The sequence below is a fragment of the Macaca nemestrina genome, chromosome 16 (assembly GCF_043159975.1).
Source record: "Macaca nemestrina isolate mMacNem1 chromosome 16, mMacNem.hap1, whole genome shotgun sequence".
NCBI lineage: Eukaryota > Metazoa > Chordata > Mammalia > Primates > Cercopithecidae > Macaca > Macaca nemestrina.
The window spans coordinates 12,200,283-12,213,648 of record NC_092140.1 but is presented as its reverse complement, the minus strand read 5'-3'; the positions used below and the strand labels follow the sequence as shown (position 1 = coordinate 12,213,648).

The window sequence follows — 13,366 nt, the reverse complement described above, 5'->3', positions numbered from 1 at the left end:
TAGGAAGAAGCAGAGATCATGAGAGGTGTTATGAGTTGAATTGTGTCTGCCCAAAAGATGTGTTGAAGTTCTAACACCCAGTACCTCAGGATGTGATCTTACTTGGAAATTGGGCCTTGCAGAGATAATTTATTAAGTTGAGATCATACTGGAGTAGAGTGGGCCCTTAATCCAATATGGCTGGTATCCTTATAAGAAGAAGAAAAGAGGCCGGGCATGGTGGCTCATTCTTGTAATCCCAGCACTTTGGAAGGCCGAGGTAGGCGGATCACCTGAGGTCAGGAGTTCGAGACTAGCCTGACCAACATGGAGAAACCCTGTCTCTACTAAAAATACAAAATTAGCCAGGGGTGGTGGCACATGCTTGTAATCCCAGCTAGTCGGGAGGCTGAGCCATTGCACTCCAGCCTGGGCAACAAGAAGGAAATTCTGTCTCAAAAAAGAAGAAGAAGAAGAGACACACAGAGACATGACTGGAGAAGGCCATGTAATTGGAATGATTGGAGAGGCAAAGATCGGAGTGATTCAACTGCGAGCTGAGGAACTCCAAGAAATGTAGGTCACTGCAAGAAGCCAAAATAAGGCAACGAAGGATTCTACTCAGAGTCTCAAGAGACCCTGGTCCTGTTCACACCTGGTTTGGGACTTCTAGTCTCAAGAAATATGAGACAAAACACTTCTGTTGTCTGGAGTTACTCGATTTGTGGGACTTTGTTATGGCAGTTTTTAGCAAACTAATATGATGGATTAAATAGTTGCCTAAAGTTACATAGTGAGCACGTCATACAAGCAGAATCTGAGTCAAGCAGTCTGTTACTGGAGCCTGCACTCCACAGCCCTGCCTATCCCTCCTCATGGGACAGACAGAGCGGTGCCATGCTGATGCACAGCTCCTGCTAGGGAATGGGGAATAAGGCTGTGGGCAGTGATTGCTCCTTAGGCAACCAGTGGAACTCAGGATGAAGAACACAGCAGCACTGTCAGATGAAGAATGTTATTAATGTTTATCAAAGATGCACATTCAAAGAGTTCTGAAAAACATTTTCAACATTGGGAGGAGTGTTAAATATCATCTCATTATGCAATGCTTTTACTTTGAGTCACCATTTAAAAGATAAAGTTTATAGCCTTGCTGATCTCCTGTGCATATACTTACGTACATATGTGAATACATAGACACATATATGCACACATAAATGTGCCTGTATTCATTTAGCCAGATTCCTTGTGCCTCTGTATTAAAAATGGTCAAGTTTCTATCTCAAACCATGGAATAATGATAATATCAGATAAAGAATTCTTTCATGATCTTTTCTTAGAATTCTAGATGTGACATAGTTTCCTCCCTCTACAGTGAGGCCTCGAGGAAGTAAGAGTGATTTGTGAAGCTGCATTTTTCTTTTTCAGTAAAACTGGGGAGATTTCACTTATCTCGGGTATCCTATTCTGGATACAACATTTCAAGAGTCTTGTATTCTTGTTTCATTATCAAGTTCACTTGCATTGACCAATAAATATTAATAGATGTTAAGTTCTCCAGCTTGAGAGGCTTCTGTCATTTGGTGTATCTGATGCTAACAGACTCTCTTAAATAAAATGCCCCACAAGGGGCTGGGCGCGGTGGCTCACGCCTGTAATCCCAGCACTTTGGGAGGCCAAGGTGGGCGGATCATGAGGTCAGGAGATTGAGACCATCCTAGCTAAAATGGTGAAACCCCGTTTCTACTAAAAATAGAAAAATTAGCCAGGCATGGTGGTGCACTCCTGTAGTCCCAGCTACTCGTGAGACTAAGGCAGGAGAATTGCTTGAACCCGGGAGGCGAAGGTTGCAGTGAGATGAGATAGCGCCACGAACTGCGTCTTAAGAAAAAAAAAAAAAAAAAACAACGGTGGCTCAAGCCTGTAATCCCAGCACTTTGGGAGGCCGAGACGGGTGGATCACGAGGTCAGGAGATCGAGACCATCCTGGCTAACCCGGTGAAACCCAGTCTCTACTAAAAAATACAAAAAAACTAGCCGGCCGAGGTGGCGGGCGCCTGTAGTCCCAGCTACTCGGGAGGCTGAGGCAGGAGAATGGCGTAAACCCGGGAGGCGGAGCTTGCAGTGAGCTGAGATCCGGCCACTGCACTCCAGCCTGGGCAACAGAGCGAGACTCTGTCTCAAAAAAAAAAAAGCCCAACGACAAGAAGGCAAAAGACCAAGGAAGAAACTAAAGTGAGGATTGTTTTTATTGCAAAAGAGGTGGAGGAATCTTTAAAGATTTCTGATACAGCAGAAAGTCAGATATTGCACGTTCTCACTTATAAGAGAACGAGCTAACTAATGGGTACACAGGGACATAAAGATTGACGTAATAGACACTGGGGACTCCAAAAAGGGGGAAGGAGGGAGAAGGTGGAGGTTGAAAGGTGACCTTTTGGATATAATGTTCATTATTTGGATGATGGGTGCACTAGAAGCTCAGTCCCCACCATTAGGCGATATACCCACGTAACAAATATGCACAGGTACCCCCTGAATCTAAAATTTTTAAAAAAGATTTCTGACAAATAGAGTCTTAGAACTGAAAGCTAGAAGGTGACAAAGAGAACGGAGAATGTCTGTCATCAAATCTAGTGGTCTTCCCTTTCTCTCGTTCCCTTCTCGGGACACCTGAGATATGCCATACTCTCTTTTATTATCATGGATTCTCTGGTAGGGAAAGCGTCACCAAGTTTTTGGGATTTATGTGGATGGAACAGGACAGAGGAAGAAAAAATTCAGATACCCTCTTAAAGGGACATGCCTTGCCTCTCTCAAGAAATTCTGATCTCGTATACATTTTTAATTTACCAGACAAAAATATTGGGACCAGAAACATTAAAAGATTAACCAGCTGGCTGAAGTCCACAGAGCTGGCAGTGACATCATCTATACTAACACCTAGAGGTTTCCTGAATCCCAAACTAGTGTTTGTGTATTTGTATTTGTGTGTGTGTGTTTATATAACTTTCATGAATTTGATACACATGAATATATGTTTGACTTTATAAAATTTTCTAAGTTCAGCCAAAATATTGTATTTTGCGTACTGTAATTTCAGCTTCATCCTTCAGTTACAGGTTATTAGAATTCTAATATTTACAGCCCCCAGTTTTAGTAGTATGAATGCAAATGCACCTTAACAATAAACATATCTTGATTATCTGTAATATTTTAATGGATACTTTGAATGACACATAGAATTTTAACTGTGTTATCATTGATTTTAGTAGCAAGCAAGATCTGATCACAATAAATTGATGTCTGTCACCCTTTTGTTTTAATAGGTTAAGTACCCAATTTGAAAATACTACTTTGTTATGAGAAAAAGAAAATAATTGAGGGTATAATATGGGATTTTCGAGATGAAGGGAATCTTGGGGCTATTCAATCCAATCTCTTAATTTTGCACATGAGCACAGTGAGGTAGCTCAAGAAAAATTTCATGACTAGTCTCTGAATTATTTTATGTACCAGTTTTAGCATTATTCAGTTTTAAATGGTGAAGTTCAATAACTTGACTGTTATAGTTCTTTCACCAAGCATTATGAATGATCCAGTTCTAAGCGTGTGTGTTTCAAAGGAAGCAGTAAAAATAAAACCAGTGCTATCAAACAACCAATCCATAGCTTTTGCTAGCACCACTCTTCCTAGAGCAAAAGAGTCCTTTCAAGTCCATTGCTAAATTCCAGAACTAAACAGATAATGTTGGCTGTCATGGGAAAAATGTAGCTTTTCAGTTTACCAGCTACATGACCTTGAGCCAAACCAAACACTTAAACTCTGCTCAGTCTTCTCACTTGTAGAATGGAAAAACAAAGCCCATCTTATTGGCTCATTATGAAAATCAGACTAGCTTGCATAAAGTACTCATCATAGTACTGGAAGCCAATAATTATTAGTTTCCCTTTCTTCTCTTCTTTTTTATTTTCCTGTCAAGATTATATAACTAGTTAGTGTCCAGGCAGGACAAGAGTAGAGACCTTTTAATTTCGAGGCAGTGGAATCTTCTCTATTCTTACATTGTCCACATGAAAGTGTTCTCAGGAATGAAAAGCAGAAATATCTAAGGAACTTTTTTTTTTTTTCCTCAGCTTGAGAAGCAAGCCAGGGACTGGTGCCCTGTCTTAAAAATGGTGTAGTTTCTGTCTCAAATCATGAAATAATTGTAATATCAGATAAATAATTATTTCACAATTTTTTCTTAGAATGTGACATAGTTTCTTTGTTTCTTATTACTAGAGAAGGCTTAGGAATCTATGGTGGCTCAAAAATGACTAGAGAAAAATTGAGTTTATCTATTATAAACTGAGCATATTTGAATACCCTGGAAAATAGGACACAAAACAGGTTTTGGGAATTTACATATTTGAACAAAGCAAATGGATTTTAGCTGGCAGAGTCAACTAAGTGTTCAAATTAAAATATCTCTATTTCAAGGTTATCATGAGGCTATAGCAGTGGTACACCTAGCTTATTTGATGCACAGAGAGAATAAATTTTTAATGTCTGTCCTTCTCTATGTGATAAAATTGTTGCCAGTAGTAATCGTGAAAAGATAATTAACAATCAAATTTTTAAAAGTTGTTTTTAGTCTTAAAACACATTATAATGTGTATAGAATAATACATTTACTTTTAAAAGATATTATAAAATTAAGTTAAATAATTTATACATGAACAAAAATTTACACCTACATCAAAAGTTACACATTACATCCCTCTGTATGCTGTTTTAAAATGTAAAAACAAATAAACACTCCAAGTGGTTAAAAAGACAAATACAAGTAACTCAAGTTATCTCTTTTTCTGTATTTACAATCTCTGAGCTATAATTGATTATTTCCAATATACATGTGAATGCAGGGCTGTGTAGCATCACAGGTGTTGGGGATGTGAGCTCTAGTTATTCTTTATCCTTAATGAACTTATTTGCAAAGTGGCTGTAAGATTCTGGTTTCCACTTAGGGATGTAGAAAGTTACAAAGTGTGATTCCCATTCTTACATTGAAGAAAAGTGGGACAATTAAAAATCCCCATGTGTTTGTGAATTCATCCAAGATCTGAAGTCACAGGAAAAGCAACTGGCCCAAAATCTGGAGATAGATAAGCAGATGAAGGGAGAGAGAGAAATGAGCTCGGGCTTAGCTGGGTAGACACAATTAGGCGCTGAGAAGGGTGGTGGAAAAGTTGTTAGCGGCCGAACGTGCCCTTGTGAATGAGCGTGAAGCCCCGGGGTGCTGCAGAATTTGAGAGAGTCCACATCCTCTTCAGATTTGTATCTATAAATCCCATTGAGCTCTCACAGAAAGGACTGGAGGATGCTTTTGAAAACAGATCCAGGAAGTGGGGAACTCAAGGAAGAGAGGAGCAACTCCTCCAGGATGGTCATGAAACTATCCAGACACTTGGTACCTATTTCCCCTATAAAACAAAATCTTTTACTGTTGGGGGAAGGGTAATAAATCTTCTTGCTCTTAGAGCACTTGTGAGTATCCATGGCAGCTATGGGAAGGAAACAGGAACATACATAAATGAAAGCTCGACATAGAAAAATAACGAAGAATATGTATCACACAAAAACAAAGAGGTGGACTTATCATTTTCAAATTACCAAACACAAAAACAAACAAACTCTTACAGGCAGTTACAGAAAAAGAAACATATGCAGAGGAACAAAGATAGTAGTGACAGGGGACTTCTTGTCAGAAACCATGCAAGCTTGGGGAAAATGAAGTGATGTATTTGAAGGCCTGAAAGAGATAGATGTTAGCATTGAATTCTATATCCAGCAAAAAGTATATTCCAAACATGAAAACAATTAAGGATTTTTATGAGACTATTCATTACAGCAGACCTACCCTAAATAAATGTAAAGGAAGTTCTTTAGACAAAAGGAATGCGATACTTGACAAATTTGAATCTACACAAAGAAATGAAGAGCAATGGAAATGGAATAAATTAAAGTATAATAACATTATAGTTTTATTTTTAGTTGCTCTAAAAGTGACTGTTTAAAATAAAATTAATGGCAGTAGATTGTGTGTCTATAGGAAACGTGTGTGTGTTTATGCATAAGTAAAATGGCACAAAGAATGAGAGGAAAGAGCTTGGAATTTAATGTTTTAAATTCCTTAAATTCCATGTAAAGTGGTACAATATTATTTGAATGTAAACTCTGGTTGATTAAAGATACGTAATGTATACAATAGGACCACCACTAAAAATCAAAGTATACAAATAGTAAAGGAAATAGAATAAAAAACAATGCTCAATAAACAAAACAGAAAGCAGAAAAAAGAGGCAAAAACAAGAACTGATAAAGCTAATGAAAATTGCTTAGAAAGTTGGTAGATTTATATCCAGCAATGTAAAAGATCATGTTAAATGTGACCTCTTTAAATTAACCAGTTAGAAGGTAGAGATTGTCAGATTGTATAAAAACTGAGGCATGACTAATCTATAAGAAACCACTTTAAAGATAAGACATTGACAGGTTAAATATAAATGAATGGGAAAGGTATTCTATGCAAACACCCATCAGATGAAAACTGGATCAACTTTACTGATATTAGACAAAGTAGGCTTTAGGACAAGAAATAATATCAAGGATAAAGACAGATATAACACAATGAAAAATTAATTATATCCTAAGTTTAAAAATGCTAAATATATAGGCACATAAAGCATTTCAAAATACATAAATTTTTAAAATGACAGACTGAAAGGGGAAGAAATCCACAATTGTAGTCGATGTCAATGCTCCTTTATCATAGTCGACAGAACAAGTAGATAGAAAATTAGGATATAGAAAACCTGAACAAAACTATTACCAGCTTGACCAAATTGACATTTATAGAACAACAGAAGATACATTATTTTAAAATGCATAAGGAAAATTGAACAAGATAGATCATCTTCTGTGTCATAATAGAAGCCTTCAGAAATTTAAAAGAAACTATGATCGTATAATAATGTGATTAAACTAGAAATTACAGAAATAGATCTGAAAAAAATTTAAACAACACACTGCTACATAACCCGTAGGTCAATAGGAAATCTCAAGGGATATTAAAAATATTTTAATGAATGAAAATAAAATAATTTATAAATAAAAATATTTAACTGAATGAAAATAAAAATATAACATATCAAAAGTTTGTGGATTGCAGCTAACATAGTACTTACAGAAAAACTTACAGAATTTAATGTTTATGTTAGAACAGAATAAGTGTTTAAAATTAATTTATACTTCTACCCTAGAAAATAGAAAAAAGACCTATTTAAATCCAAATACAGGAGAAGGAAGAAAAATAATAAAGATTAGAGAAAAAATTAGTGAAACTGAAAAGAGAAAAACAATAAAGAAAGTCAACAAAACCAAAAGCTGATTATTTGAAAATAATATAAAATTGATTTATTTTTAAGCAGACTGATCAAGAAACATATAAGACATACAAATACTACCAGCATCAGCATGAAATAGCATACATAATGTCCAACACTATGCATGTTAAAAAGATAGTAAGCTTATGATATCAGCAGGTCTATGCCTGTTAAGTTCAGGAACTTAAATGTAATGGGCCAAGTTCTTGAAAGACACAATCTGCCAAAATCAACTAAAAAGAAATAGATAACTTGAATAGCCCAATATTGGTCAAGCAAAGTGAATCATAGTTAAACATTTGTAAAAAGGAATATTCTAGGCTCCTATGATTTTACTAGCAAATTCTACCAAACTCTTAAGGATAAAATAATGCTAATTCTATACTCCCTCTTCCAAAAACTAGAAGATTAGAGAATACATTTCAAATCACTTCATTAGGGCAACATTTTCCTTATCCTAAAAGTAGACAAAGACCTTACAACAAACAAAACTACTTGCCAGTGTGATTTATAAACATAGACCACCAAATCTTTAATAGAATATTAGTAAATGGAATCCAATATATAAATACATAAAAATAAAATACTTAACAACCACATGAGGTATGTCTCAAGATACAAGTCTGATACAACATTAAAAACTCAACCAATGTACTTCACTGTATTCACAGACTAAATATTGTTAAGATTGGCAATTCTCTCTACTTTTATCTATAGATTCAATGCAATCCCTATCAAAATCTGTGCAAGCCTTTTTGCTGATGTCAACATACTGATTCTAGAATTTATATAGAAAATCAAAGGAACTACAAAAGCCAAAATAAGTTTTAAAAAGAACAGAGTTGGAGTTCTCAGAATACTTGATTTCCATATTTACTATAAATTACAGTAATCAAGACTGTGGTTGTAGCAGAAGAATAAGCCTGGAGTTAGGCAAAGGTTTTTCTGGTAGATACCACAAAACAACTATTAAAGAAAAAACTTGATAAATTGGATTAAGATCAAAACCTTTTACTCTTCAAAAGATACTGTTAATAGAACAAAAGGCAAATCACAAATTGGGAGAGAATATTTGCAAATTACATTTGTGACAATGAACTTCTATCCAGGATATACATACATATATATATATGTATATGTATACAAATTGTGTATACATATATATCCATACATAAATGTATATATAACAGTTTATGTGTGTATATACATATGTATCCTGGATATATATATGTGCACATATATATGTTGATATACATATATGTTTTTATATATACATATATATGACAACTTGCATCCAGGATAAACATACATATACATGTATATATAAATTTATAAACATATGTAGAAATATAGGTATATTTGTATGTGTATGTGTACATATGTATATATAATTATATATGTTATATATTCATATATAAAAATGACTCTGCTGGGCGCGGTGGCTCACGCCTGTAATCCCAGCACTTTGGGAGGCCGAGACGGGCGGATCACGAGGTCAGGAGATCGAGACCATCCTGGCTAACACGGTGAAACCCCGTCTCTACTAAAAAAATACAAAAAACTAGCCGGGCGAGGTGGCGGGCGCCTATATTCCCAGCTACTTGGGAGGCTGAGGCAGGAGAATGGCGTGAACCCGGGAGGCGGAGCTTGCAGTGAGCTGAGATCTGGCCACTGCACTCCAGCCTGGGTGACAGAGCAAGACTCCGTCTCAAAAAAAAAAAAAAAAAAAATGACTCTGAAATTTCAATGCAAAAATGGGTAAAAGAAGATAGATGTATTGCAAATAAGCATATGAAAGGATATGCAGTATCATCAGGGTAGAGTTACACTGCCATAAGCCAGGTAATGCCCAAGATTACCTGCAACCACCAGCAACCGGGAGAGAAGCATGGAACAATTTCTCCCTCAGGTCCTCCAGAACTAACCAACCTGATTTCAGGTTCTAGCCTTCATCACTGTGAGAGAATAAATTTCTGTTTTTTTAAGCCACCGAGTTTGTGGTGCTTTGTTATGGAAGATTCAGGAAACTAACACATAACAAATAAATTATTTTGAAAAATGAGGTGTTTTTTGAAGCCATATTATTAACACTGTAACATAGATTACCTTGCCACAATAATATAGCAACCTAATCCCCTGAGGTCTGCTAAAGCTCTTACTAACCTTAGAAAACATTGTAAAAGATAGTCTGAATACTATTTTTTAAAGATATATTTATCTTTAAACAAGGTTACACAGGCTATTTGATAATTCTTGACAGTCAGAAATCAATTCCTATTCAATGAGTTTTCCTAAATGGAAGAAAATGAATCATGGAACCCTTACTGGGCATAAGGTTTAGAAAGAATGTAAAGGCAGATGGCCCTGTCTGACATGAGCTGTCATCTTTGCCTCCAAACAGATGCTAAGGAAGAAGCTGAAAACACATTACAGTGTCTGACACAGTGTTAGTTTAAGCATGTGCCTAAGATGCTGATATGGGGCCTCCTAGCCAAAGTTTTGCAAATTCTAAGCTAAAAAAAATTAAAAATATTTTTCATGATAGGACATATGAGGCTCATTAGTGTGCTGATGTATATCATGACACATTAAAACAGAAGATAGCAGAGTCTGTTCCGTATTTATTTTACTCTAGAATCTTCTGTGAAGAGAGTTTCATGAAACTGAGCCTTCATGAACTCACTTCAGGGGATAAGCTACTTAGAATATTTCTTCTATTGATGCTTCATTGGGTCAGTTTGGAAGGGATGCATCTCTCCCTATCTTGTATACATTTTGTTTATTTTCCCCCATCTTTCTATTTTTAACCTTCTAACCTTTAAAAAGATGTTACCTTTGACTTGCAAATTACTTCCCATCTCTATTGTATATACTTTAGGATCTAAGATGTCCTATTCAATATAAAATTTTAAAAATCACATTAAGTAGTCTTTCATTCTTGATTCACCAAATTATTGCTACCATAATGCTTTATCTTCTAAATCGTTTCTATTTTCTTTAATGTTTATATGAAGACTGTTTATTGGTGTGGAACCTTAAGAAACAGCTGATATTCAACTTATGAAAGTGGCAATTCCATATGGTTCAACCTAATACACTAATGTGATTAAAGAGTCAGCACAGTTTCCAAGATAGTTGATTGATCAAAGAGCCTTAGCCACTGCAGGAATTTGGCTTAATGCTTTTATAAATAGTCTAGGTGGTTGACAGGAGAGATCACTTTTGCTTATAAATGATACCAAGTTGGCCAAGATTGACAATATCTTGTAAGGCCAGGTAGGAATGCAAAATGATGCAATCAATTTGGCGAAGTAATGTGTGCCGAATAGAATGAATTTCAATTAAGATACTTGCAAGGTTTTGTTTATACAATAGAATAATTAATTTTATAAATGCAACAGAAATAGGAACATTTACATGGACTGGGCCACATAAAGAGCAGTTTTAAAATCACAGCCAATCACAGATTCAGACTCTGCCGAACATGCCCAGATGGGCAGCTTCCAAGCCATTCATACTGACCAACCATCTGGACCTTATCCCTTGGATTTCAGCTACCACGTTGAATCGGATCAATGACTTCATGTGGCCTGTGAATCTTAGACATTTAGACATAGTAGTATTGTCTTGAGTAATGTATGTGCACTCTTCCTGTAACTCATTCAAAATCTGTTCAACTTTCAAGGGCCAGTTAACCATCAAGGAAGTCCAGAAAGTCTCTACTATTATGTCTATAGGTCATAGACTATATCGCTCAACTTAACTCGAGGTGACAATCACTTCTGGCTGAAATCACATCAGCTTCTTTGCATATTAGCCTTGACTTTGAAGTTTATAAGTTCTTTGAGGACAAGGACTAAGTACTGCACACGTTTTGTACTTCTGTCAGACTAATGTGCAATCAATAAAAACTAGTAGGCTTCATCAAGCAGGACTTAATAACGTTACTGATCACAACAATGAAAACAACATGCATTAAAGCAAAATGACTATTGAGAACATTGAAGATTGAGACATCTCTGTGGAGGTGGATGAATATGAAACAAAATATATACATATTTTATGACCATATTACTGAAGTTGGTATATAATATATCCATAAATTTCATTACATGCTTAATTCGAGTAACTGTAAGGCCAGTGTTTAGTAGAGTTTCATGTAAGAATCTTCATTCAAGGTTTGTGGTTTAGTGTGTTATGTAAAATACAGTTAAGTAGAAGTATTTTTTCATTGGACTTTTGTCTCTTAAGTACTGAGATGCTGGATAGAATGTTTTTTCAGTGCTGAATTTTCTGACCATGTGATTTATTACGCTTTTTAATGTATTATCCTAATGTCTTCATAAATTAATGTTTTCACAATCATTTATCAGTTGATTATTGAAATAAAATTTTCACATTCCATTGCATTTTATATAATAGCATTACCCCTCAGCCACTGTGATATACATGAGTTTCAATTTATTACAGCTCAGTCCCAAATCAATGTCACTGTTAAGAGTATGTGTTATAGTAATGGTTATCTTTGGAAAACAATTTGAGTCTGACTAGATGTTGTTCAATCCTCAGGCCATGGTAAGTGTGACTGTGGCAAGTGCAAGTGTGACCAGGGATGGTATGGGGATGCTTGCCAGTACCCAACTCACTGTGACTTGACAAAGAAGAAAAGTAACCAAATGTGCAAGAATTCACAAGACATCATCTGCTCTAATGCAGGTAAGAAGTATACCCTGTGAAAATGCTTAAGTGAAATAATCAAATTTTGTTTTTAATGGAAATATGTGGGCATGGAGAAATGTCGAATCTCTGAGTGAGTCTGCTTTTGAGTGTGTTTTTTAGAAGTGAAATTCAGATAAATCAATAGAAAAAAATGCCATCTTGCTGAGACAGGCAAGTCTGATACTTTCCAGCTGTTCCAAATGCCTCCTTCTAGCAGGATATTCACTGGAAACAACATCCCAACAACATTTTACGTAAATTGTGAGCCATGATATTGAATACCGGATTACATCTGTTAAAAGGGATTTATATAAACCGACTTAATTATTTTCTGTTACAGATCAAGGGTGCTTTGAATTTTTACCTTCACAAAATAGAACCAAATACTTTAAGTCTGATAGAAGTTTCAGATATACTGGTTATAAACTCCTTGAAGGATATAGTCTCAGAAAGATTTTTTGTTTGATCAAAATATTTTTTGTTTTATAGAAGTTATTCGAAAATACTTTTTACAAAATTATAGAGATGCTATTAAAATTGATTAGCAAAATCATATAAAAGAGTTGCAGTTTAGGTTTCAATGGTATTTAGTGAGTGTTACCTAAATTAAATACTATTTTTACATTTGGGCAGGTGAAACCTCAAAATCAGTTTTTCTCAACCATGGTTGAACATCAGCATCCCAAGGGGAAAGGAATAAACCGTCAGTTCTCGTGTAGTACAGCAGAGGTTCTGTTTCAAGTGCTTTGGTGTCTGGCCTTGACTTTGGTGGTTTTTTTTAAAGCTCTCTGGGTGATTTTAATATAGATCGAGTGTGCAACCCATTGCTCTAAATGCTAAAGGTGAGGATTTGACTTCACGAATGAGTACCTTTCCTCCCGAAGCTCACATTGTCGGTAGGGCCCACCTCTAACTAGAGCTGAGAACTCCCCACAGTCTGACTGCAACAGATTGTGTGTTTTAGACTGAGCTCAGTAAAGGTGTTTTGCTGATAGGAATCAGGACCATATCCAAAGCGAGGTGTGAGTGGATCCGTCAGGGGTCATGACAAATGGTCTTAGCAGTTAGGTCCCTTTCTGTGTTCATGATGTTCTCATCATATTTCTCTAGCACTTCAGTCTTTCTTTCTTCTTAGTAGGATTCCTCTACTTCCAATTCATAACACCCACCCCTCCAAACACACACACACACACACACACACACACACACCCCCCCCATAGTGTCTTTCATCTTGAAAAAAT

General features: G+C 35.9%; 1 protein-coding gene across 2 annotated transcripts in view; it reads left to right on the top strand.

The window, feature by feature from the left end:
* The window catches only part of LOC105469845 (integrin subunit beta like 1), a 269,680-nt gene that overhangs the window by 115,903 nt on the left and 140,411 nt on the right, over positions 1 to 13,366 (top strand). For both annotated transcript variants that reach the window (XM_011721388.2, XM_024789134.2), the window contains one exon: positions 11,976 to 12,122. In XM_011721388.2, the coding sequence (XP_011719690.2) occupies positions 11,976 to 12,122 (147 nt within the window). The remainder of the gene's footprint in view (positions 1 to 11,975; positions 12,123 to 13,366) is intronic.